This window comes from Saccopteryx leptura, chromosome 8, assembly GCF_036850995.1.
Source record: "Saccopteryx leptura isolate mSacLep1 chromosome 8, mSacLep1_pri_phased_curated, whole genome shotgun sequence".
NCBI classification, from domain to species: domain Eukaryota; kingdom Metazoa; phylum Chordata; class Mammalia; order Chiroptera; family Emballonuridae; genus Saccopteryx; species Saccopteryx leptura.
This window is the reverse complement of record NC_089510.1, coordinates 51,848,693-51,875,376: the sequence shown is the minus strand read 5'-3', so window position 1 is coordinate 51,875,376 and position 26,684 is coordinate 51,848,693. Positions and strand designations below refer to the sequence as shown.

Here is a 26,684-nt window from a genome sequence, read left to right as displayed (position 1 = left end):
GTTCTTTATATATTTTTTATAGTAACTCCTTATCAGGTATATGAGTGCAACTATTTTCTCCCATTTGGTAAGTTGTCTTTTCATTTTGTTGATGGTTTCCTTTGTTGTGCAAAAGCTTTTTAGTTTGATACATTCCCAGTTATTTATTTTTGCTTTTGCTGTTAGTGTTTTTGGTGTCAAAGCCAAAAACTTTCTGCAAAGACTAATATTGAGAGAAGCTAACTCCTTCTGTTTTCTCCTAGAACCTTTAGGGTTTCGGGTCTTACATTAAAGTTTTTAATCCATTTTGAGTGGATTTTTGTGTGGTGTAAGATAGTGGCCAGTTTCATTCTTTTGCGTAGCTGTCCAATTTTCCCAACACCATTTCTTTTAGCATATGTGCTACCAAAGTGAGCACCCAACACTATTTATTAGAGAGACTGTCCTTTCCTCATTGTACAATATATTCTTGGTTTCTTTGTTGTAAGTTAACTGACCATATATGCATAGGTTTATTTCTAGGTTTTCTAATCTTTTCCATTGATCTATGTATCTGTGTTTATATCAATACCATACTGTTTTTGATTACTATAGCTTTGTAATATACTTTGAAACCAGGAATTATAATAACTCCACCTTTGTTATTTTTTCTCAAGATTGCTTTAGCTATTTAAGGTCTTTTTGGTTCCATACAAATTTTAGGGTTGTTTCTTCTATTTCTGTAAAAAGTGCCACTGGAATTTTGATAGGGATTGCACTGAATCTGTAGACTGCATTAGAAACTATGTATATTTTAACAATACTAATCTTTCCAACACATGAACATAGAGTATCTTTCCATTTATTTGTGTCTTCTTCAGTTTCTTTCATCAGTGTCTTATAGTTTTCAGTGTATAGGTCTTTCAATTCCTTGGTTAAATTTATTCCTAGGTATTTTATTCTTTTTGATGCTATTGTAAATGGATTATTTTCTAATTTCTCATTCTGGTAGTTCGTTAAAGATTAGCATTTTCAAGTCAGATAGAAAAAGACAAATACCATAAGATCTCACTTACATGTGGAATCTAAAAAAAAAAACCCACCCAAATTCATAGAAAAAGAGTTCAGATCTATGGTTATCAGAGATGGGTTGGGGGAAGGTAAATTGCAGGAAGGTGGTCAAAGGTACAAACTTCCAGTTACAAGATAAATAAGTACAAGGGATCTAATGTACACAGCATGATGACTAGAGCTAGCCCAGCTGTAGGATATATATGAAAGTTGTTAATTTCTGAGTTCTCATCACAAAAAAAAAATATTCTTCTTTTGCTTTCTCCTTGTAAGTTTATGAGATGATGCATGCTAACTAAATATATTGTGGTAATATATATAAGTCAAACCATTATGTTGTACACCTTAAACTTACACAGTGATGTATATCAATTATATTTCAATAAAATTACCTCCAAGAATGAATTTAAAATATTAGCTGTTTCTCACATAGCATCAGTATTAAGAACATGCATTTCATAAAAATCAACAACTCACATGCAATTTTAGACATCATAGACTGTGTGGCTGAAGCCTGAGAGCCTTCTCTTTTTTTCATGTTGTCATAAAACACGTCCAGTATTTGAGGCAAAAAGATAACAACTTTAACTTTTTTCACAGACTTGACTGATCCTTTTTGGATAAAGTCTTCAATGGCTTCAATTATGGCACTAGCAACCTTATCTGGGTCTTTATTAGCACTTCCTGAAAAGGCAGATAAAAATGACTAGAAGAAGAAATCACCCAACTGGAAAAGGCTGAGGAATAAAGCAGAGATCCCAATTCTCACAGAATGAATCCACACTCCCCAAATTTTTCATCTCCATGGACTTCTAACAAGGCATCAGCAAACACTTTTGAAGACCTTGATGCAATGGGGAGTTCCAACATGTAAAGAAACCAACACCCCAACAATGAGCAAAGGAATCAGAAATCTAACTTTTGGTGTCTGATGTTCTATTCAGCAGATCTTAGCTCACCATGTTCCTCTGTGTTACAAAGCACAGTTCATCTTTGGCTCACCAACATCCTCAAAATATCCATAAGGCCTGACCTGTGGTGGCGCAGTGGATAAAGCATCGACCTGGAAATGCTGAGGTCGCCGGTTCGAAACCCTGGGTTTGCCTAGTCAAGGCACATATGGGAGTTGATGCTTCCAGCTCCTCCCCCCTTCTCTCTCTCTCTGTCTCTCTCTCCCTCTCTGTCTCTCTCCTCTCTAAAAATGAATAAATAAAAAAAATATTCATAAGAAGTAAAAGATTCTAATATATGCTGAAATAGCATGATCTTTAAAGACAATTTTTTGCTCAATCATCACCTGACTTTATGCATTTTTCCTTATTCTCCCAGATATTTGGGGGAACTTGATTTATATTAAGATAATTGTGTAGACACCTGGAGCTATAAGCTCTGTTATAATCTATCTTTTTACACACAAGTTATCCATGAGCCTCTAGGAAGTTTTTCTTCCCACGTTCAGTGAGATTTTTTAGCTGACTGGCAGAATTCAAGGTTGATTAGGAGAAGAATTGAAATTGAGGGAAAGCCTAGAACTGTGTAATGGAAGTGAGGTATATCCAACCTGGTTTGTTCAGGAAATAGAGCTGTTGTGTGGTTTTTGTGTGTGTGTGTGTGTGTTTTGGGGGGTTTTTGTTTTGTTTTTTGTATGTTTCTAAAGTGAGAAGCAAAGAGGCAGAGAGACAGACTCCCACATGCACTCAACTGAGATCCATCTGACATGCCCACTAGGGGGGCGATGCTCTGCCCATCCGGGGCCACTGCTCCGTTGCTCAGAACTGAGTAATTTCAGTGCCTGAGGCCAGGTGATGGAGCCGTCCTCAGCGCCCCGGACAACTTTGCTCCAATGGAGCCTTGGCTGCAGGAGGGGAAGAGAGAGACAGAGAGGAAGGAGAGGGGGAAGGGTGGAGAAGCAGATGGGTGCTTCACCTGTGTGCCCTGACCAGGAATCAAACCCGGGACATCCACACGCCGGGCCGACACTCTACCACTGAGCCAACCAGTCAGGGCTAGAGCTGTTTTTGAGAAAAATAAGTCTGTGGTATAGTAGGCACTGGAGCAGACAGCCCAGGTCTAGCTTGGGGACTATAATTAAAGTTTAGGCAAAAGACAAGAGCTGAACAAAGAAAGGGGGCTAGAAAAAAGATATGGGTGTAGGGAGGAGACAGAAAGTAAAGTCAGGAGGACCTAGTGACCAACTGCGAGTATCCTTGACCTTTGGCTTCCCACACACTTTCATGTGTGTATTATGGGCACACTGTACTATGGTTGTTTACATATCTGTCTCTCACAATAGACTAAGCGCTCCTGGTGGACTGGATCCTTTTCTTGGCCATCTTTCTATCCCCTGTGCCTCAGCATGGTGCTTGGCATATGACAGGCACTCAAAATATTTAATCAAACTACAGTAATTAATAAGCTAATGAACATGAGAGTAACAAAAATGGTCGAGTCAAGGAGTCTAGATAGAAAGTGATGCTTTTAACATAATCGGGGATATTTAATCAAACTACAGTAATTAATAAGCTAATGAACATAGGAGTAACAAAAATGGTCGAGTCAAGGATTCTAGATAGAAAGTGATGCTTTTAACATAACCGAGGATGTCACAGGAAGCAAGGTTTGGGGAAGAAGACAGTGAATTGGAGTTTGGAGTTTGCACTGAGCTTGTGTACTTGCAGGTATCACTGACCACCTACTCTCTCCCCTGAGGGCAGGTATCTGAAGGTAACAGGTAGAGGGCTTCTTTTACTGCCAGGAGTTGTCTTAAACTCAGTCAAACTCAACTCAGAAACATCATTAAGGGAGAAAGCTTCCTCATCCATTAGTCTAAGCACCAGCTCCAGTATTGATAGAGATAGGGAAAGAGGACAAGCAAGGAGAACTTCCTAACATGCATTTACTTGTGCAGAACAGCAATGCCACCAGGTCGGCGGAAGAAACAAAAGGCTTGCAGTAACCCACTAATATTCAAACTCCTTGGAAAAGAGCTCAGAGAGCATCACCGTACTAATGATAAATCCAAAGCACCATCTTTATATTATATATGAAGAATCAACCAATCATCATATAGTTTGAGGAAAACAGGAAATTTGAAAGAAGCGAGTAGGCTTCAAAGAGGAAGGTGACGAGTTAGAGTTGAGTTTCTGACCCAGTAGAACCCACTGGGTTATGGTGATTGGAAAGTTTCTGTGAAGTGATGCCTGAAGGCCAACCCATCAGCCACTGTTGAAGAGGTGAGAGAAGAGGGCTGGAAATCCTCATTTGGGAGCCAGTTACAGGGAGGTGGACATCCCTGTGCTGAAGTTCTCCATGGAGAGGGGACAGAGGGGGAAGTTAAGGACTAAGTAATGGGGAATAGGGTGATGGAAAACAGAGAGAGGAACAGATGAAAAGAGAAGAAGCGATGATCTTTCTTTCCCTTTGCTCTCTCCCTTCTCTTCCTCTCCCTCCCTCTCCATATTAGAGAGCAAGTGTCCCTCTAATATTCCAACACTCTCGGCCCTGGCCAGGTGGCTAGGTGGATAGAGCATCGGCCTGGCTTGCGGAAGTCCTGGGTTCAATCCCCGGTCAGGGCACACATGAGAGGCGACCATCTGCTTCTCTCCCCCTCCCTCCCACAGCCAGTGGCTAGACTGTTTTGAGTATTGACCTCAGGTGCTGAGGAGAGCTCGGCTGACTTGTGTATCAGCCCCAGATGGGGGCTGCCAAGTAGATCCCAGGGTCGGGGCGTATGTGGGAGTCTGTCTGTCTATCTCCCCTCCTCTCACTAAAAAAAAAAAAAAAAAAAAAAAAGGAATTCTAACACTCCCTTTGGTTTTTCTTCATTTTTTCCTCTTTTTCTTAAAACACCACAGGCCTTGCTCCTTCCCTCAGCAGTTGCCTTAGAGTGAGGAAGCCACCCTTACTGAGACTCAGCATGAGCTATATTCAAGCGAGCACCAAATCAAAGGAAAAGGGACACCTAGGAATCCAGCCTAGAGAGGCAACACACCTGTCCCAATGGCTGGGAGGCAAATGGATGAGTAATTCCGTTTTTCACTCTCTTGTAAAACACAGGAAACCGATGTCTTGACATCATTTCCACCAGCGACATGAATAATATTCTTGCACTTCAGTAATCCACCTCCAGTAATTATATAACCATTGTTTTTGCCCTTTTGAGCTAAGAAACACAGAACAAAAAGATGCAAAATCAGATGCTGAACCCACTCTCTTGCTTGTTTAGAAAACAAAATGTCCGGTGTGGCAAATGAAGCATGTTATGTGAATAAGAGACTCCTGAAATAGTACCTGTGATGAATCTGCCTTGCTTAGCCTCTCTTTTTGACCATGATTTCACTTTTCACTTCTTTGAATTTCTAATTCTCTATGACAGGAATTCTTTAATAAAATGTGTGATTCTAAGATTAGTGTCTTATCTCCCCAGACCCCTGGCCTCTCCACAGCCTCTCATATTCAGCCTTCCACTTATATAATTTAGGACCAGAAATAGCATTGTGTCTTACCTAGGAGAGAACAATCCATTTCCACATTTTTTCCAGCCTGTTCCAAAATTGCTTTGGAGACCCCTACATGAGAACATCAACATGGTTACAAACCTTTTTTTTTAAAAAAAATCAGTATAGTACATTTGAATCAGAATGCTTACGTGGCCATGACCAGCTAGCTCAGCAGTAGAGTGGTGGCCTGGCATGTGGAAGTCCTGGGTTCAATTCCCGGCCAGGGAACACAGGAGAAGCGACCATCTGCTTCTCCCTCCTTCCCCCTCTTCTTTCTCTCTATCTCTCTCTTCCCCTCCCACAGCCAAGGCTCCATTGGAGCGAAGTTGGACCAGGTGCTGAAGATGGCTCCATGGCCTCTGCCTCAGGCACTAGAATTGCTTTGGTTGCAAGGAAGCGACACCCCCAGATGGGCAGAGCATTGCCCCCTAGTGGGCATGCCAAGTGGATCCCGGTCAGGCGCATGCAGGAGTCTGTCTCTCTTCCTCCCTGTTTCTCACTTCAGAAAAATACCAAATAAATAAAAAAGAGAATGCTTGCTTCATTATCTAAATGCTTTCCTCATCATCAAAGGACTCGGACAACCTGAGTATTTCTGCTCACAAAGAAGAAAAATTCATGAAATAACTGTCACCAATTATAAAAAAAAAAAATGTCAAAATAAGTTTAAAATTATTAATTAATATTAGTAAGCCAAAGTTGTAGAAAGCACTTTGGCTATAGCAACTGTAAAATATAAAATCGTCTGGCTATAGGAACCCTCCTTCATGGGATCTATTGTACTATGACTATTACACTAGTAAAAAAAACCCTACAAGTAAAGTACCTGCTTTGAGATTAAACGTGTGTGATGTTGAATTTACAATTACATCTGCCTCTTCTTTAGTAATATCTCCAGAGGCCACCTGGAAAGTGATGGGACCAATTTTCATTTCATATACTCCTGTAGAAGGGCTGGTAATAGGCCCATGTAAACCTGAAAAGAAAAAAGAGAATAGAGTCAATAATCAAGCCAACCACACCAAGAATGACTTAGGTCTCATGCTCCTCGCATGTGCCCCTCCCACACTTCTCTTTCTCTCTCCTGCCCCCATATCTTTGACCTTTACTTTAACCTCATCCTGACCCTTAGCCCTAAAGATGGTCTGTTTCTGAAAAAGGATTATAAAATATATACATATCAAATGTGGACTTCTGGCTTTGGCCAAGGTGAAGTCAGCCTGATAGAGCCTTTCTCTCCCGTTGACGACAACGAAAACACGGGACTGATAGAAAAGGCCCAGACGGAGGACTGGGAAGTAAACAATAGCAGGCAGACTGGGGAATGGAGTCAAACCCTGAAGCAGCAGCCTGTACAGAGGGGACTTTTGTTTTGACATTTTTCCTCTCTCTCCCAGCTTTGACCCAAGGGTGGTCCTGGTTGTTGAACTGTACAATGAGCACAGGTAGCAAAAGACTCAGAGGATCCCTGTCTTTATGGCCAGAGATTGAGAAAAGGGGTCCCTGTAACCTTAACCCGAAGCCTATGGTAACAATATTCCGTATTTTCCATAGTTATTCTTTTTTAATTAGCCCCTATCCCCAACACAACCCCAGCTGTAGGACTCTGCAGTGGCACCACAGAGAGCTAAAACTCTGAGAGACATTCGGTATTTCTATCCAGAAGAATCAGGAAAAAGGGCCCTTCTGTTCTGAAATGTGTCTATGTGTGGTGGGGGAATCCGTGTTGTTGTTTCTTCTCTCTCTCTTTTCTCTCTCCACTTTGTCCAGGGGTAACCCTAATCACACCAAATTATGAAGCAACAGAACAGGCAGCTTGAACTCCCGGCGAACACTGTCTCTGTGGTGAGAGGCCTGGAACATGGGCTCCTCCAAGCCAGAGTGGGCGAGGGGAGCCCAGGAGAGGGGAGAGCTGGAGAAGGAGATCCCCTAGTCTGCGAAGCACTGGAATAAGGCCTGAGCCCGCCGCAGAGCTGCACACGGGGGTGGTGGGAGCAGTCCCAAGCAGCACAAGGGCTTTGAGAACTGCAATAACATGGGATCTGCTGCCACCCAGGTGTGAGAGAACTTTTAGAATGAATGTAACTGACAGACTGCCTGCTAAAATAATCACCATTTCCCAGAGGATTTTAACAACACCCAAGTTTCACAACATAATGAGTAAAATAACCATCCCATAATCCAAAACTGTTTGTTATACAAAGAACCAAGAAAGTACAAGCACTTCTCAAGGATAAATATACTCAATATAGATGTTAATCTCAAGATGATCCAGATATTGAGATTATCAGACAAAGACTTTTAAGTATCTACCATAAATATGCTCCCTGGGGTCAAAATAAACAAATCTAAATGAAAAAAAAAATGATTTGGAATGAATGGAAAAATAGGAGTCTCTGCAGAGAAATATAAATTATAAAATAAGGACCAAATGGACATTTTAGAACTTAAAAATACAATATCTGAAATAAAAAAATTCACTGTATAGGCTCAATAGTGTAGCAGACAGAGAAATGAGTCAGTTAACTTGGAGGTAAAGCAATAAAAATGATCAAATCTGAAGAACAGAGAGAAAAAGGATTAAAAGAAAAAAAGAACAGATCCTCAAGGCACTATCAAAATGCTTAGCACTCATGTTATTGCAGCACTAAAGGAGAGACCACTGCAAGAAAAATATTTGAAGACATGACTGACAAATTCCTAAATTAGACGGAAGTCATATTCAAGAAGCCTCGGCAAACTCCAAATAGAATACAGGGGTTTCTCAGGTTACGGCACAGTTCCGTTCTTACAACAGTGCTGTAACCCAAATTTTGGTGTAGGTTGAGACACACCCTAGCTTAAGTCATTTACATACACTTAGCCTAAGTCACTTAAACACAGTTGTAAAATCATAATCTTCTAGAACATAAAAACATAAACACGCTATGTTACTGTGTATTCTTCTGTTGCATGCAACCAAACTAGTTCACCCACGTAGTCCGTAAATATGACGCTAATGGCATAAACCAAAACACTCACATATCAATATTTTTATTTTATTTATTTATTTATTTATTTTTGTATTTTTCTGAAGTGAGAAGTGGGAAGGCAGAGAAACAGACTCCTGCATACGCCCGACCAGGATCCACCTGGCATGCCCACTAGGGGGCGATGCTCTGCCCATCTGAGGTGTTGGTCTGTTGCAACCAGAGCCATTCTAGCGCCTAAGATGGAGGCCAGGGAGCCATCCCCAGTGCCCGGGCAAACTTTGCTCCAATGGAGCCTTGGCTGCAGGAGGGGAAGAGAGAGAGAGACAGAGAGGAAGGAGAGGGGGAGGGGTGGAGAAGCAGATGGGTGCTTCTCCTGTGTGCCCTGGCCAGGAATTGAACCCAGGACTTCCACATGCTGGGCTGACACTCTACCACTGAGCCAACCAGCCAGGGCCCATCTCAATATTTTTAAAATTTTTATGGGATTGAGAGTTGTAAACTTGAAATGTCGTATGTCGATACTGTCATAACCTGAGGACCCTTTGTAAAGTCAAATACATAACAGCAAATTTGCTAGAGAAGAAACATGGTTCGTATTGTCTCTTTAAATGTGCCTATTTCTGAAAACACATGTCACATCATCCTTAAAATATAGGAGCCTCATCACTACTAAAAACTCATTTGTATAGGTTATCTAATTTGGCCTGCTTTCTCTTCCACTCCAAATCACACAAACATGGCAAGTGTCTTGCATGTTCAAGTGTATAAAATACAATTTAATATCTTCTTTTTGACAAATTGATTTTTTCATAAAAATTATCACTATCATCTTTCACTTATCACTAAATAGTTATTTAGCAAGTAGAAATAAATTTTCAATTTAAAAGCTTTTCTAAATCCCAAAAGAAAAAGCAAGCAAAAAAGAGAATAAAACAAAACAAAAAAAAATGTTAATGAAAAAAATCTTTACTGAACCTTGAGTATTCTCAGTCTTGGACATTTTGTGACTGACGAAGTTTCCATTAGCCCTTTTGTCAAATTCATCTGAAAATGCCTGGAAATACAAAGACAGTTTTGACTACTATAATCTTCAGTAGATGAATGAATTTGATTCATCACAGTTTTTGATCCTGCAGGCACAAATATTTAGAACAGAACAATTCTCAAAGTATTGTTTATAATCATTATAGATTTTTAAGGTTATGAGACTGCATATATTTATTTCTATAAATGCATCCCATGAAAATTATCAAAGAACAAAGATATAAATACAAACATATTCATTACAGTGTTGTTTATAATTAAGAAAAAAGTAAAACAGTTTAAAAACCAATAGAGAAATAGTTAAATAAATTTTAATATGTCCACATGTTAAAATATGTAGCAGCCATTAAGAACTGCAGCAATCCTCAGCACTAGGGGCCAACTCACTCGAATGGAGCCATGGCTGCAGGAGAGGGAGAGAGGAAGAGAAAGAGAAGGGAAAGGGGTGGAGAAGCAGATGGTTGCTTCTCCTGTGTACTCTGACTGGGAATCAAACCCGAGACATCTACAAGCCAGGGCGACACTCACCACTGAGCCAATCAGCCAAGGCCTACAATGAACATTTATTACTTTTATAATCAGTAAGAGCAAATAACTTGCCAGTTGTTAAAAACAGTGTTAAGAGAAAGACAATCAGAAGGTCTTGGACACTTCAGTTTTTAACTTTTTATTTGTACCAGGAGAAGAATGGGTAGGGGAGTAGTGTGTTTTGGAGCAAGAAGTTGTATTTTAGGATTAATGAACCTGTGAATTCTATTTCCTTGCCTGGTAGTGACACCTCAAAATTATCACTTTCTTTCTTCTCGTAAACAAGCAACAGAGAATTTTGTTGGTAAAAAACCAAGTAACATCTTGACTAAAAGGCTGATCCAATAAAAGGAGAATTACCGGGAGAGACTATAGAGCCAGGATGTCAGGCTCAGAGATCTCTAGGGGCCAGGCAGGTGAGCTACAATGTAAAGGTGGACCGATGTGCCACTGGAGAACTATGCAGCACCTGTCACTCAGCCACAGCAAACTGTCCAATGTGCCAGAACATTTGAAATTTTAGGTCACAGTGGACATCTGGAGTTTTACGTGAAATGTTTGATTCTTAAATGTTAGCAACCGATTCAAATATTTTCCCAACTAGCCCAGATAAAGCACATCTAGAGGCCACGTTCAGAACATGAGCTGCTGTTTTGTAACTTCTGTTACAGTGTCCACCTATTAACATCTTAATAAGTATTGTTGTTTATTGTACAAATATAACCAAAGTTTAACTGTCTTTAAAAGTCTTAAGAGATAAGTGTCACAACCACGTATGGAGAATCAGTACTATTTCCAATGGCAGTACAGGTGTCTGTATAGATTAACCCTTCTACAGAATACTTGCAGAGGAACTTGAGTCTTTAGGAAAGAAAAACGTCCTGGGGTTGCACAGAAATAGTGAAACTTGAAGGTTCAGGTCTGCATCCTACGACTCACTCCCCTATTCACCCATACAAGAACACTCAGCACTTTGTCTCTAATGTAGTTCATTTTATGTGTATAAATCTTAGCTCCCAAAGTAATTACAATTTACAGGAAGGGGAAGTAAGTGTTATATACCCATTCCAGGATCCACATCATCTTTTAGAATGCAAGTCATCGGAAGGTTGTTCAGAAAGCATTTACTGACTAGAAATTGCTATAGTGGCCCTGGCCGGTTGGCTCAGCGGTAGAGCGTCGGCCTGGCGTGCGGGGGACCTGGGTTCGATTCCCAGCCAGGGCACATAGGAGAGGCGCCCATTTGCTTCTCCACCCCCACCACCTCCTTCCTTTCTGTCTCTCTCTTCCCATCCCGCAGCCAAGGCTCCATTGGAGCAGGGATGGCCCGGGCGCTGGGGATGGCTCCTTGGCCTCTGCCCCAGACGCTAGGGTGGCTCTGGTCGCGGCGGAGCTACGCCCTGGAGGGGCAGAGCATCGCCCCCTGGTGGGCAGAGCATGGCCCCTCATGGGCGTGCTGGGTGGATCCCGGTCGGGCACATGCGGGAGTCTGTCTGACTGTCTCTCCCCGTTTCCAGCTTCAGAAAAAAGAAAAAAAAAAACTATAAAAAAATTAAAATAAAAAAAAAAGAAAATGAAAAGTATGACCTAAAAATTCAGATGGTCCCATGATCCATGGACATTTCCTGGGTTGCTGGTTTAAATCTGTTTATTTAATTCTTCCACTACCATGACACTTTTCAAACATTTAATGTGATTTACTCTACTGGATTCTAAGGCAGGGGTCGGGAACCTATGGCTCGTGAGCCAGATGTGGCTCTTTTGATGGCTGCATTGGCTCACAGAAAAATCCTTAATAATAAAAAAAAAACATTTAAAATATAAAACATTCTCATGTATTAATTACAATCCATTCATTTCTTACCACTCATGTTCATGGTTGCGGGTGGATGGAGCCAATCACAGCTGTCCTCTGGTACAACACCAAATTTTATTGGATAATGTGTAATGTACACAGGTCGTTGTATGTCTCTCATGGAATTACACTTTAAAATATGTGGTGTTCATGGCTCTCTCAGCCAAAAAGGTTCCCAACCCCTGTTCTAAGGACTCAGAAGGTTGGGATAATGGCGTCTTATTCTCCCATAATTCAGAGTCCAGTAGCTCACCCATAGCTGATGTTTAGCAAATAAATGTGAGCTGGTTGACAACTCTCTAAGTCTGAAGATGGTTCTAGTACTTCTGGTCCCAATTCTCCTATTTCCAAGGGGATGTGCTCAGCTTATTCTAACCACTCTTTTCAGCTGTATTTCATCCCGACAATCTCCTATTTATGGGACCACAACTGTGCTTTTATATTATGTATTAAAATTTCTGTGTTCATATGCAAAGAAATCCTAAAGATTAAAAGAGGGTTAAGGAATATGTCAACCTCGTGGCAATATATGGGCCTTATTTGGATTCTGATTCAAACAAACAAGCTGTAAAAACAAAACATTTATGAGACGGTTGGAAATGTGAACATTGACTTGATAATTGATAAAAATAAAGGAATGATTGTCAATTTCTTTGATGTGTGAAAAAGTATTGTGGTTATGTTACTTTTTAAGAGGAATTCCAAGATCTAAAATGAATACTGAATTGTTTATGGGTAAAATGTGTATCTGGCATTTGCTTCAAAATAATATGGGAAGAAGAGAAATAAAAAGAAATAAAAACATAGTAGCCATAGGTTGATAATTGTGAAGATGAGTGAAGAATACAATGAAGTTTATTATACTATTTTGTTTAGCTTTGTTCATATTTGAAATTTTCCTTAATAATAAGATAAGTATTTTTCTATATCCATTAATTTGCTTAAAATTTGCCATACTATAACTAGTCTATGTTACTCTTTTACTTTCCTATATGGGAAGTACATGAAAGAAACAACCTACTAGACCAAGAAGACACTAAATACCCATCAGGGCTCAGTTGCCAAGATAACCAGAAATGAGTGAGGCTATACCTGAATATTTGCGTCATCATTTGGATGCAGTAGAAAGCAAACCTCTTGTAGAGCTGTTGGTTGACTGTTGCTACTAAATTTGAACACTTCTGAAATGATCAATTCAGCAAAAATGGTTTTAGGAAACTCCAAATTGCCTGTTCCTATGGCTGGAAATCCAATTGATTTTAAGGACAAGTTCTCAGTGATTGTCAAACATTCTTTGATTATGTCTTCCATAATCTGAAAAGTACAAAGCACATCCTTATACATTTTGTCTATAAATGGGAGTTAGGACCAAAATAAATAAAATAAAATAAGAATTTAGCAACTCTGTGTGATCTCTGTCGCCTCCTTTCTGCTTTCAACAAAAGGCAAGCTACAGGCAGTCAGAAGGGGAAAGAAAAACACAGGAAAGGAAAAAAGAATGAGAAAAACCCCCCAAAAGTTCAAACTTACTCACAATGCAGTAAAAAAGCAAAGCAACTACTGTTCTAATCCCTCCTGCTCCCACTGTTCATGCCCTCGCTTTGCTTTCCTCATTCCAGAGGAGCTTTATCCTCAGTAACTCTTTCCCGAGAGCCCATAATGGTTGAGCTATAATCAATTTCTATTATTAACCAGTCTTCAGGAGAAGTCAACTCCAGCTGAAAGAAAGGGCTACCATGACAGAGCCTGCCAAGAATTACTGTAAGACGGAACCTGTGACGTTACTAGAGAAGAGAAACAGACAGGGTCCAACCTACATTATACTGAAAGGAGTCCAAAGAGACACCCAACTTCCTGGAGAATTTAAAACCAGGCCCCACCTTGTATGAAGATGTGTCACCATTATTCCAGGGAGGAGCCACCACATGAAGCACTTGTTGGCACTGCAGATTGCAACCACTGGTCTGGAGAACCGTGCCCACGTCAACAGCCTTCCCTTGTCCAGCTTTGCTCAATTCCTTCTGGAGATTTGGCCCAGCTTTTCCCAAGAGCGCCTTAGAAAGGGGCCCCATACTGAGGTCAAGATCCCGAGAAATGGAGTTGACGACAACATCAGTCTAAAGACAAAAACAACAATTTGTTTCAAATTCCCACAAAAGCATTCATCAAGGATTACTATATTTGAGCCACTGGGCGTGGCATAATGGGGGACAATTAAGGCGACTAAGTTTTCAGAGACTGAAATACCACCAAAGACAAAGCATTATAGATACTTATTTAAATTAAACTCCAGGATGAAAGAGAGCTGTCAAAAAGCAATGTATAAAAATGGTTCAGGATCCCTGAGGGAGTCCAGAGGAAGTGCCTTCATCGGCTACTGAAGACAGCATGAGTGATATGGGGTTGTAGAAATGGGAATAGTTAGTTAAAGCAGGCAGAGAGAGACAGCGAAGTCATTCAGAGGAGGGAACATATTCACAGTCGGTTACGGGCTGTGAGCAGATTAGTTTGACCTGATAGAGAGTGTCTGCAGCAAAATGGTGTAAGCCAAGCTAGAAATGTTACACTGGGGGTAGACTGCAGAGGGTCTCAACACAAGCCAACTGGACTTCCCAACAGACAGTGAGGAGCCATGGAAGCTTTTCAGCAGCACAGTTAATGTGAGTGGATTAATCAGCTAGATTAAGAGACCAAGAGAAAAGAGGAGAAGGGATGTGACGAAGTCATTTTCAAAGCTTTCCTGCATAGGTCACTGAGGAGCAACACATAGCAGATACTGTGGCATTGGAAGCCACACACATCTGTGGGAGTAAAAGGAATGGAAGAGATGTCTTACTATTCAATGTTTGAGATGGACAAGGGACAGAATCCATTCCAGTTACTGACTCGCGGTCAACAGTTTCTCATTTATTTGTTATTGGGTTTTTTTTTAATGCGAAACAAAATTATTTTTATCATTTTTGAAATAGTGAGATAGTTAAGAGCCTGAACAAATTTCAATTCTGGCTCTACCATGTGTTAGCTGTGGGACTTGGGCAAATTCTTTAACCACTCTAAGTCTCATTTCTTCATCTGTTTGAGAATAATAATCCTGGAATCTATCTCATGGCATTGAATGAGAAAAGGCAAGCCAAGCACCTAACATAATGCCTGGCACATGCTAAATAATCAACATTAGCTATTATTATTATTCTTGTAATTATTATTCAAGCTTAGTATATAAGGAGGATGACCCGCAGAACCGGAAAAGAATAATTGAAATCCGGTATCTATGTATCCAAAAAATATTTTTAAAACCCTTAAAATTTGGCCCTGGCCGGTTGGCTCAGTGGTGGAGCGTCAGCCTGGCGTGCGGAAGTCTCGGGTTCGATTCCCAGCCAGGGCACACAGGAGAGGCGCCCATCTGCTTCTCCACTCCTCCCCCTCTCTTTCCTCTCTGTCTCTCTCTTCCCCTCCCGCAGTCGAGGCTCCATTGGAACAAAAGATGGCCCGGGCGCTGGGGATGGCTCCTTGGCCTCTGCCCCAGGTGCTGGAGTGGCTCTGGTCGCCACAGAGCGATGCCCCAGAGGGGCAGAGCATCGCCCCCTGGTGGGCAGAGCATCGCCCCCTGGTGGGCATGCCGGGTGGATCCCGGTCGGGCGCATGCGGGAGTCTGTCTAGTCAGACAGACTGACAGACTGTCTAGTCAGACAGACTGTCTCTCCCCGTTTCCAGCTTCAGAAAAATACAAAAAAAAAAAAAAAAAGAAAAAAGAAAAAGAAAAAAAAAACCTTAAAATTCATTAATAAAAGGATAACCCAATTTAAAAGTGGTCAAAAGATCTGAATAGATATTTCTCCAAAGAAGACTGGCAAATGGCCTCCCCTAGGAATCCCTGCCTCAGGCCTGCCTACACTCAGGCAGGGAAGTCACATCTGGCACAGCAGGGGCTTCCAGAACTGCTGCTTGCATTATTTAGAACCTGTGTTAAAAAGGTTGTTAAATAATTTTTTCTGTTTGTTTTTTTATTTTTCTTTTAATTTTATTTAGAATGTCTTATTGACACTAATAAGAGTACACAGATTTCAAGTAAACATTTCCATAGCATTTGAACAGTTGATTATATTGTATCCCCATCACCCAAAATCAAATCATTTTTCGTTACCATATATTTGTCCCTCTTTACACCCATCTCTCCCCCAAATCTCCCTTCCCCTGGTAACCACCTCACTTTTATCTATATCCATGAGTCTCAGTTCTATATCCCACCTATGTGTGAAATAAATACGGTTTTAAAAAACACGTCATCCTCTGGCAGACCTATAAGAATTGTCCCCACATAAGACCCAGACCCTTCCCAGGTCCAGTCTCTACTTTCTTCCTCATATTTTCTCATGGTGACAGGTGCTGCTGGGCCCTCAGACTCAGGCCTCCGTGCTCAACCTGGCTCTGCTCCATTGACGAGATCCCTGTCTTCTGTCCTCATCCCACGCTCTAAGTTTTCTGTATCTGCTGTCAGTAAATTAGACAGGAAATGAACCTTAGGTTTGCCAAAATATGACAGGTGTGAGGCACTAAAAAAGTATAGCATAGCCTTGTGAGTGTCAACAGATTTTCACATTTACTGAAAACCTAGTGACCTGAATACACTTCCAGTTCGCACACATCACTGGCCAATCTCTATCACTAAATGCCATGGTGAAGGAGCCTGATTTTTTAAGGGAACCTGTTTCCAGGCCAGAATGAATGGCATGGGATTCTCTCCCTTGATTCTCCCCTTGATCATAATCCTCCTTTGGCAACACACTCCCTGCCGCTGCAGAACCTTAGTGGGTGTTCTGTAAATAGGGACACTCACAGTGGCATTCTGCACGTCTTCTTTCACCAGAAGGATCCTCAGGCCACCCGGGCACACCAGCATTCCTCTGCTTCCATCGCCTTTTCTCTGGTGGAGCGGGACTGCTGGGAAACTCGGCGGGGAGGCAGTATCAAGCGGGGTGTTTTTAAAGACAGCGTTCACAGTTTCAACAAAGGCCTCAACAGTCTTCTCAGCCGAATCCACGAGGTAAATCTCTTTCAAGGTGCGTCCATCTGAGTTATACTGGAAGTTTTCTTTGATGGCCAAAACAATGGTCTTCACACACTGGGATAAGGGAAAGTGATAGTTTCCAGAACTAATGGCAGGGATGGCGATGGATTGGTGCTGGTATTTTTCAGCCAAATGGAGACTTTCTTCCACAGCTCTTTTCAACTGGAACTCACACTGCTGGGCATTCTTTTTCTCCCACACGGGCCCTACTGCGTGGATCACATGGTGGTATGGGAGCTTTCCTGCTTTCGAGATGGTGGCATGGCCAGGTGGGATCTTGCCCTTGTCCTTCACGATCTGATAGCAGTCCGCTTGCAGCTCAGGGCCAGCTGCTTTTGAAAGAGCAGCGCCAAGGCCCCCGTTGAGGCGAAGGTCCTCATTTGCCGAATTTACCACCACTTCGACTGGAAACTGTGTCAAGTCCCCTTGCTGTACGATCAGTGAGATTCCAGGGCCCAAGTCTGTCCTAGAGAAGCACTTCTGCTCATCAGTGCCACCTCCTTCTTTTTCTTCATCCTGCAATAGTTCCACAAAACAACCAAACGATTGTCTGACCTCACGTTTACAATACCATGCTTTATCCTGGAAGACCTGGCTGGCTCCTGGCTTATCAATACAGATGGTTTTAACAAAAACTGAATCCCTGGCTTCCTTGAGGATGCTCATTCCCTGCAGGACTTCGGCCTTTGAGCCAGTTAGTAAAATGCCTCTTGGTTTGTTCCAAGAATTGAACTCTACATGAACATTTATCTTCTTCATCTTTTGCAAGAATAGCTTTTTCTCTGCTTTTAAATAATCTAAAACTAAGGGAGGATTTATTTCAAATAATCTCACTATTTTTGTGTTTTTTTCCACAAAGTCATAAAGGAGGCTGTAGACATCATCTACTTCTTTCACACAGCCTGCAATCATGACCTCACCTGTGGTTTCTGAAGTTACCTCATTGATTATTACAGTCTTTGAGGAAGAATTATGTTTCTTATGCAAATTGCCAGTAATCACTTTCCATTTCTTGCCATTAAGAAGTTCTTTGTCCTCAATGTTTATGCGCTTATAACTTAAAGCACTCTCCATTTGCATTTCAGCTTCTAACAGGTCTTGAGGAAAACAGCCAGTTAAGAAAACAGTTATACCCTTTAGTTCATAAACTGCAAGAATATTCCGTGTTATAAAAAGAGACTTAGAGAATTGTGCACAGTCGACCTGCTGCAAAAACCGGACAACCTCAGGGGGGGGCTGAATGCTTTTCTGAGCCATGTTGTACACCTTCTCCTGGATTTCACACTTTACTTTATACACCTCTACATTGAGTCCTTTAAAACACATGTGTTGAGTGTCTTTATCATAAGAAATCTCCATCTCTGGGTACTCCATGCAGAAACGCTCCTGTACACCACTAAGGCACAACAGAGAATACTTTCCTGGAGAAACGGCCACTTTTTCCTGCACGCTTTGCTCTTCTCTTTTAATTTTTTGAGTGGTATTTTCTATTAATTCCTTAATTTGTGGTTCAATGTTTTGTATATCCTCTGATTTCCCCAGTAAGGTTACAACCCCTGTAAGTGTATCAAACTCAATCAAAATTCTATCATCTTCTAAATTGTTTTTTATGGCATCCCACACTATGGGATCCACTTTAAATAGGGTAACTTTGTATCGAGACTTGATGTCAGAGAAAGCTGTGGAAACATCCTTCTTCCAGTTCTTGATTCTTTGTCTTCCTTGATTGACTAAGGTGGCCGCAGGTCTGATGGTAACTTCACCATCCAGTTGGGACCATGTCAGCTCACAGTGACAACGTCTCACTTCTTCATTTATCTCCTCAATCAGGTGATTGTTTTTATATAAGAACTTCCATAAATGAAGATCCAACCGTTCTTTAAATGGTGCTGGAAGCTTGATCACAGGCTTCTCCTTTCCATACAAAGCTGTACCCAAAGAGGCGTAGTATGGGAACACAGAGAGCGGCATGTTATTGATGTCAAGTTTCTTGGTCATGATGGTGTCTAACACTTAAAAGGAAAGAAATAAAACAAAGTAATTCCAGTGTAATATGCTTCAAATGAAAACAAACAAAGCTTTCCTGTTCTAGAGGGGAAAGTCCTAATGTTTGTAGAACTTTGATGTTACAATATGGTAATAAAAGCAGCTCTATTCTTAAAATGTTCAAAAGTGAATTGATGTGCATTAACGCTACATAGGTATCCCTTGTTTAATGGAATAATTACTGTCCGGCCAACTTCTTTCTATGTGTAATGATCATTTTTTTCTGGCAACTGATACTGTTTTTCTGATAATGCTGATATACCATCACCGATGTATATATATCTCTACCTGAGGCCAAGGGAGATTTAAAGAACATGCAACAGAAACTCCTCTTTTCTTCCTTTGCCCAAGGAACATGAGATCTTTTATTCCACTTTAATCTAAACCATACCTTCACCCTATTTTCTCCAACTTATAAAAAGCTGAAAGGAGGTTCCTCCCAGTCACCCATGAAACAATTTATCTTGAGTGGGGGGCATGTTAGACAATCCTGTCTCATGCCCCCCAGTTAACCCCAAACACAATGTCCCTTCTTTCCCTAAGAAGTCTAGTCCCCTAATTCCTACTCCTCAGTCTTGACCTCGGAACATCAAGGGAATCTCCAAGCTGACTTTGCACATGGCTCAGGGAACTAGCAATCTATGTCTGCAAAACACTCAGAAGTGTTTTTCCTAAGGTTCAACTGGACATGGTTTTCACAGTGCCACTGTAAAGAGCAACCCAGCGGGCATCCACTGATCATGTGAAATCACCCCAAATAATTTCTGGATCATGACACTGACTGGTGAAAGGGGAAGTAGTGATACTATTTAGAAACTGAATGTGTTTTTGAGCATTTCTTTATCTAACTTTGTTGAAATTAACTTGAGAATTTCTACCAAGTATATAGCTAAAACACAGATCATCTCTATTTTAATACATTATTTCCAGGATTCTAAGAGTTATTTTTTTCAGTTCATCATAGGTAGAGACTGGTGAGAGAATCTCTTTATATATTTCAAAAACTTGACATTGCTTCTCTAAAGTTTGAATCACTGGACACATTAATCATCATATCCCAGGTGAACAGCATTTCTAATTGAACTGCCAATAAAATATAGGAATAAAAAATAAAATACCTCAAAATTCAACCAATAATTGTTAAGATCTGCTAACATAGTTTAATTTATGCCAGGTAATAAGGTTTTCAAAATCAGACTAATAGATATTACCTTTTTTGTCAAAAAATTCAATCAGAGCCGAACTCTCGTCAGGAAAACATTCAATACTGAGAACTTTTCCTCCTCCATTTTGAGGATTTTCAAATAAACCTTTCAAAGTAGAGTTGTCAACACCAGGCGGCAGGTTTTCAACCCTGATTGTTTTTGTCACTTCCAGAAGTCTTGGAGAAAGCTGGAGTTTTTTGACTAAAGTGTGCTTGGTGCAATCATCAACAAACTTCATGACATCTACAAACCAAAATCAACTAATTAGAAAATTATGATTGTATCTTTATATTATACAGAACAAACCATCTGAATGTTGAGATAAAGTGGGGGGGGGGACGACTAAGTACTCAATTTTTAGACAAAAGATTATAATTCCTAAATGAGAATTTACATGCCTAAAATTCCTAATCTCTGAACAACAACGCAATATATGAATGTCTTACCAGGATTACTGCCGCTGAGCCGCGTCCCTATCTCTGCCTACAGCCCTCTCCAACCATTGACAGAGCCACCTGAGTGCTCTCTGACCTTACAGATCTCATTTCTCCCTTTCTCAAGTCTTTCATGACTCCCCATTACCCGCAGGCGTGAGTTCACACTCCTTAGCTAGGCTTACAGTTCCCTTGTCTATTTGACTCCACACTAATTTCTAAATATCACCTCTGGTTATTCCCTACCATTCATTTCATTTTCCATACTGCCACAGAAACTACTCATTATTTTGAAAATCTGTTCTCTTTTGCCTTTGTATATATGACCTCCTGTGCCTGAAATGATCCTCTTCAATTTTTAAATTTTGATTCTATTCCTTCTTCAGGACTCAGCCCAATTATCTCTTTCAAATAACTACTGATGGTGGGCCCACGATGTGTCAGGCAGTGCGTTAGGAGCTGGGGAGAGAAAGAGATGAATATAACAAGTTCCTGAACATGCCCCAGCCAGGAAGGAGGAAGTCTTGAAAGGAAGCAAGTGGTCTACCGTGGGATCAAGTTAGGTGGGAAGACTAATACTGGCACTCAGACAAGGATTCCCAGAGTAAGTCCTCACTGATAGGAGTTTTGAAGGATGAAGAAGAGTTTACCAGATGGATAAGGGGAGGAAACATTTCAGGCAGGGGCACAAAACAACCTAGTATGTTTGGAGCCTGATAGACTGGTACTGCTGGAGCCTAACCTGCACAGGAGGGAGCAGGCAGGGCAAAGCCGAGCCATCTTGCTTGGGTCCCTCTCCCCCTACTCCCCACAGCCTGCTGTTCACAGCCTAGGGAGGCAGCTTCTCCTCTTGCATCTTCACTATGCACTTATGTGTGGGTTTCCGCCCTGCCCCATATGAATTCTTCAAGAGAAGGGACCAAGAATTATTCATCTCTCTACCCACAGGACCTAGACAAGTGCACACAGTAGACATTCAAAATTTTTGATCAATGAACAAAAGCAAGTCCATTTAGTTTTACCTTTGTAAGAAATAATCATAAATTTGAAATAAGAACAGCTCCTTTTATTGAATCTTTATCCTGTCTCAGGTACTATGCTAAGAGCTTTACAAACATTATCTCACCCAATCTTCACAGAAACTGTCTCAGGTAGGTATTATTAATTCCACATTATGGGTGAAGAAAATAGAGCACACAGAGAATAGTAACTTGGCCAACTTCAGGTAATTATTTAAGTGGTGAAGTTGGAATTATGACTCCTTGATCTGTGCTCTTAATTAACCATCCCACTGCCAGAGCTATGAAATAGTGAGGGCTCAGAATTTGGAAAGTTCCCTATTTTTCTGGAGATGGATCTCCCAACCCAGACTCCCCCACAGACCTGAGTGCCCATTTTCTGCATCAGATGTACTTATTCTTGCTGCGTATGTGGATGACCATGAAAATACTAAGAAGATACATAGTAAAAGAGATCAGAACAGGCTATATAGAGGTATGCTGTCCAAATTCAAATCTAGTTCCTTCATTTACTGCATCTCTGTCTTCTCAAATGTAAAATGAGGAATAATATTAATAATCTCAAAAAGTTGTCGAAAGGAACAAATCAATTAATACAAGTAAACAGGAGTCTGACCAGTGATGGCACAGTGGATAGAGCATCAACCTGGGACACTGAGGCCCTTGATTTGAAACCCCGAGGTCGCTATCTGGAGCACAGGCTCATGGGCTTGAGTGCTGGCTCACCAGCTTGAGCATGGGGTTGCCAGTGTGAGCATGGGCATACTAGCTTGAGTGCGGGTTCATTGGTTTGACCACAGATCATCGACATGATCCTAAGGTTACACTGGCTTGAGCCCAAAAATCGCTGGTTTGAAGCCCAAGGTCACTTGCTTGAGCCCAAGGTCTCTGGCTTGAGCAAGGGGTCACTGAGTCACTGATTCTGCTTGAGCCCTCCCCCATCAAGGCACTTATGCGAAGCAATCAATGAACAACTAAAGTGAAGCAACTATGAGTTGATGCTTTTTATCTCTCTCCTCCCCCTCTCTCCCTTCCTCTCTTTCTTAAAAAAAAAAAGTAAAGAACTTAGCAAAGTACCTGACTTACAGTAACACCATATGAGTGTTTGCTAGTATTATTATTATCTTCAATTTGGTAACATAGATCAATATTTACTTCTTTCAGTGAGGTAACATATATGAAGATGCTGACTCCTGTGCTTGGAATCACCTGAAGAACCTTGGACTTTATTTAGATTTCTATTTGGGTGTCTGTCTGTCTCCTCTCTTTCACACACACACACACATACACCCCTATATAATGAACTTTAATTTATTAAATATACCAGAACTTAGATTCAAATCAAAATTGCTTCTTTTTTAAATATAAAATGATCTATATTAACTTTGAATCCTCTCTCACTAGCTACTACAAATAGTCAAACTTCCAAAGATATGCATTAGCTGGGTGTCTCAAATCCTAAAAGTGTAATGCAAAGAAGACTGAAAATGAAGTGCCATTTAATCTTACCTATATATTTTTGAAAGGTAACTATGGCAACATTCAAATCTCGTATTATTTCCAATTGAAAATCAACACTGGACATGCCACTTATATTCTCCACTAACATGACTAACATCATGTCATTCATAGTTGCTTGGAGATTTTCAAATGCAACCAAAGAGGGAATATCTTCCATTTTCGTATCTTCTGATGCATCTGATTTTAGAGATACAAAAAAAAATTGAAGACGTTATATTTACCTACCATGGTCTTAGCAAAGTACATTATCATGAGACACTGCCCTCTTTCCTTCCCAACCTCTTAGCTAACTCAAATAAAAACAGACCGTAGAGGGTTTTTGCTTAAATCAGTTATGATAATGATGTGCAACTCTATTACACCTTTCTCTGCTGACATAAACTTCTATCACAACACCATATTATAATTAATGAACTCAATTTCTTAAAAGCAAGGAATATGTTTATGCATCATTGTATTGCTAGCACATGGTACATACTTGAGGCTCAGGAAATGTTTGTTGAATTGGAGATTTACTGCTCGGATATCTGATGATACCAAACATGAACATCATCTAACACTTATGCTCTGAAAAGCAGTAACTTCCCATCACTTGAAGAGAAAAAAAAAGGTACTTACACTCAATGACTAAGGAATACAGGGAAGGTAAAATGCCCTAGAGAGCTGAATGTGTACATCAAGCCCACTGAATAGTAGCAATCACTCCAGCCAACTTGTTCCTCTCCATTGTTGACCATAAGTAAGTTACACTCATAAAGAAGATCAGTCTCACTCTATGCTTGTAGTGAATTCCAGTGTAGTGAATGAAGCGTTATGGGTACAATATGATCTTTAGACATTCTCTGAGCAACTATTCAATTGGAGCTCTTATTATGTTCAAGGTACTGGAAATGTGGAGAGGGTTCATACAAAAAATATTAGATCAAGGAACTTACAGATTTCGTAACGGGGGTATTCAAGAAAAATTGAGAAAGGGAACTGACATTTGTAAATGTTTATTATAGTAGAGTAAAATGCCATGTGCTCATAATTCAACTTATTTTCTTTCTAGGAAACATTTCCCAGATTTTCTACAATTATGTTCTTATAGTCGAGTCATGTGGCTAATGGTATATGGGTGGAAGTGGTGAATCCCACTTCCAAGCATGGCCAATACAAGTCTTTTTTATATGGGTTGCCATTCTCCCTAGCAGTGATTTTGTAGGCAACATATCAAGGGTAATGGTCTCAAAAGATAGAATGACTGTGTGAAGTGGTTTAGACTCCACCCACTGCCCTAGCTGCTGACTACACTGAAATGTGATCTAGAGGCTGTTACAGCCATTACATTACCCCGACAAATACTTTCTGTGTGCTGGATGTGGCACCATGCATAGACACTCGTGCCGAATAAAAAATAGCTCAAGGATTCAATAACATAAACTAGTATTTGATGAGATGGGTATGACAGTGCAGGATGAGTTCTGGACTGGGGGTGAAGCTATATGAGTTCGATCCTTGACTCTGCCATCTTTTAGCCATAGACCTTAGGCACATCTCTAATTATAAAATGACAATATTAGACTAAGTGAATGGTAAAAGCCTTGCCAGCAATATAGTTTTATCAGCCCATGACTATTAGAATCCTCATCACGAGAGGCTTGGCTAACTGCCAAATACAGAGCACCAACAGTCAAGCCAGGATTTCAAGAAAGAGAGAGAAAGGGCTTGGGCTTGCTTGGAAAGGCTTTAGAGAAGAGGAGGAAGCTGAGTAGATCTTGAAGGGTATATGGAATTTAAGAAAAAAGTGGGAGAGAGAGCATAGTGAGCAACAGAAGTACAGGCAGAGTTGTTTTTTGTTTTTTATATATTTTTTAAAGACTTTATTCAATTTTCAGAGAGGAGAGAGAGGGAAAGAGGAAGAGAGAGAGAGAGAGAGAGAAGGGGGGAGGAGCAGGAAGCATCCACTCCCATATGTGCCTTGACCAGGTAAGCCTGGGGTTTTGAACCGGCGACCTCAGTGTTCCAAATCTATGCTTTATCCCACTGCGCCACCACAGGTCAGGCCAGGCAGAGTTTTGTGATGGTACCAAACTGTTTAGGAAATGGTGATCTAACCAATAAAGCTCAGGGAGCTCTTATGTACAGAGATGTAAGAAATAAGGCCAGAAGACTCAGCTTCATCCGGAACTTAGTCTGGACTTTATCTTGCAGTCGGTGGTAAGAGCGAGTCAGGGAAGGTTTCTGTGAAAACGATGACCAGCCATCCAGTGATACAAAGGACTGGTCAGATTTAAGAAGAAGGACATCAGATACAGAAGGGCCCAGCAGTGTACTCCTACAATACTGTTTTTGTAAAGTAATAATGGGGGCATGGAGTGAGAGAGGAATGGATAAGGACAACTTTTAAAAAATTGATATCTCGGCCTGACCAGTGGTGGCGAAGTGGATAAAGCGGCAACCTGGAAACGCTGAGGTTGCCGGTTCAAAACCCTGAGCTTGCCTGGACAAGGCACATGTGGGAGTTGATGCTTCCTGCTCCTCCCCCCTTCTCTCTCTCTCTCTCCCCCCCTCTCTATAATGAATAAATAAAATCTTTAAAAATATAAAAATAAAAAATTGATGTCTCTATGACCAACATGTGAAAGCCTAAAGAGAAGACTAAAATTTCTAGCAGGTGACGACAGACTGGTTGCATACTTCAAGAGAAATGCGGAAGACAGAAGAGGGCACTGGTTTGTAGGCAGGTGACACAGGTGACTTCAGACTTGTTGGCTCTAACATATTTGCCAATAGAAAGGTCAGACACAAGGTCTGGAATTTATAAGAGGGTCCAGGCTGGAAATAGGGACTTGGAAAAAACAGAACTTGCTGACCACAAGTGACCAACAGTCACTTTCTCTGCTCTTGCTCATCTCTCTTCTAGTTCTTCTACTTGCTGATCTCCACCTTTCAGGCCCAGCCCAATTAGCCTAGCCTGGACCAGGACACCGGCTTAGTGCTCACATCCCCTGCTGTGGGTGTGTACCTTGATTGGCCTTCTCCTGCTCTACCAGAAGCTGCTCTACCAGCTTGAAGCTCTGGGTTTCAGGTATGCCTATTACATCCATGGTGGTGGCCTGTGCTTTCCTCATCCCAGAGATATGGGGCCTATCGGGTAACCACCCTCCATCCTTATTTAACTCAGGTCTGAAAACTGTCTACACAATTCCAGTTAATTCCAGGAGTTCTAGCTTTAGGGCCTCTGTCAGGACTCAGTATGGAGCAACCATTCAACGAAAGACCTCCTCTTCCATCCCTTAAAGGGGTTAACTTAAGTATCTTCTTCAAGACTATACAATGTTTTGGCTGGTTAGAGTCCGGGTCAGGTAAAAACAAGTCAGTAAATGGGTCTAAAATTTCCAGGACAATGAAAAGTTCAATTGTGGAGTGGGACTAGATGACTATCCCTGAGAATACTCACACTTGGGAGTCTTAAGCAAATC

General features: G+C 41.0%; 2 protein-coding genes across 2 annotated transcripts in view; one reads left to right on the top strand and one right to left on the bottom strand.

Annotated features, from left to right (window-relative positions):
• Positions 1–26,684, top strand: part of PARP9 (poly(ADP-ribose) polymerase family member 9) — a 357,437-nt gene that overhangs the window by 190,116 nt on the left and 140,637 nt on the right. The gene's annotated exons all lie outside the window — the stretch shown is intronic.
• PARP14 (poly(ADP-ribose) polymerase family member 14) overlaps positions 1–26,684 on the bottom strand; it is a 50,890-nt gene that overhangs the window by 12,294 nt on the left and 11,912 nt on the right. The window contains exons 4-13 of the mRNA XM_066346768.1: positions 23,209–23,397; positions 20,253–20,489; positions 16,765–19,007; positions 13,808–14,044; positions 13,020–13,241; positions 9,476–9,554; positions 6,355–6,504; positions 5,535–5,597; positions 5,021–5,191; positions 1,507–1,713 (exon numbers count right to left, since the gene is read on the bottom strand). Of these exons, the coding sequence (XP_066202865.1) occupies positions 1,507–1,713; positions 5,021–5,191; positions 5,535–5,597; positions 6,355–6,504; positions 9,476–9,554; positions 13,020–13,241; positions 13,808–14,044; positions 16,765–19,007; positions 20,253–20,489; positions 23,209–23,397 (3,798 nt within the window). The remainder of the gene's footprint in view (positions 1–1,506; positions 1,714–5,020; positions 5,192–5,534; positions 5,598–6,354; positions 6,505–9,475; positions 9,555–13,019; positions 13,242–13,807; positions 14,045–16,764; positions 19,008–20,252; positions 20,490–23,208; positions 23,398–26,684) is intronic.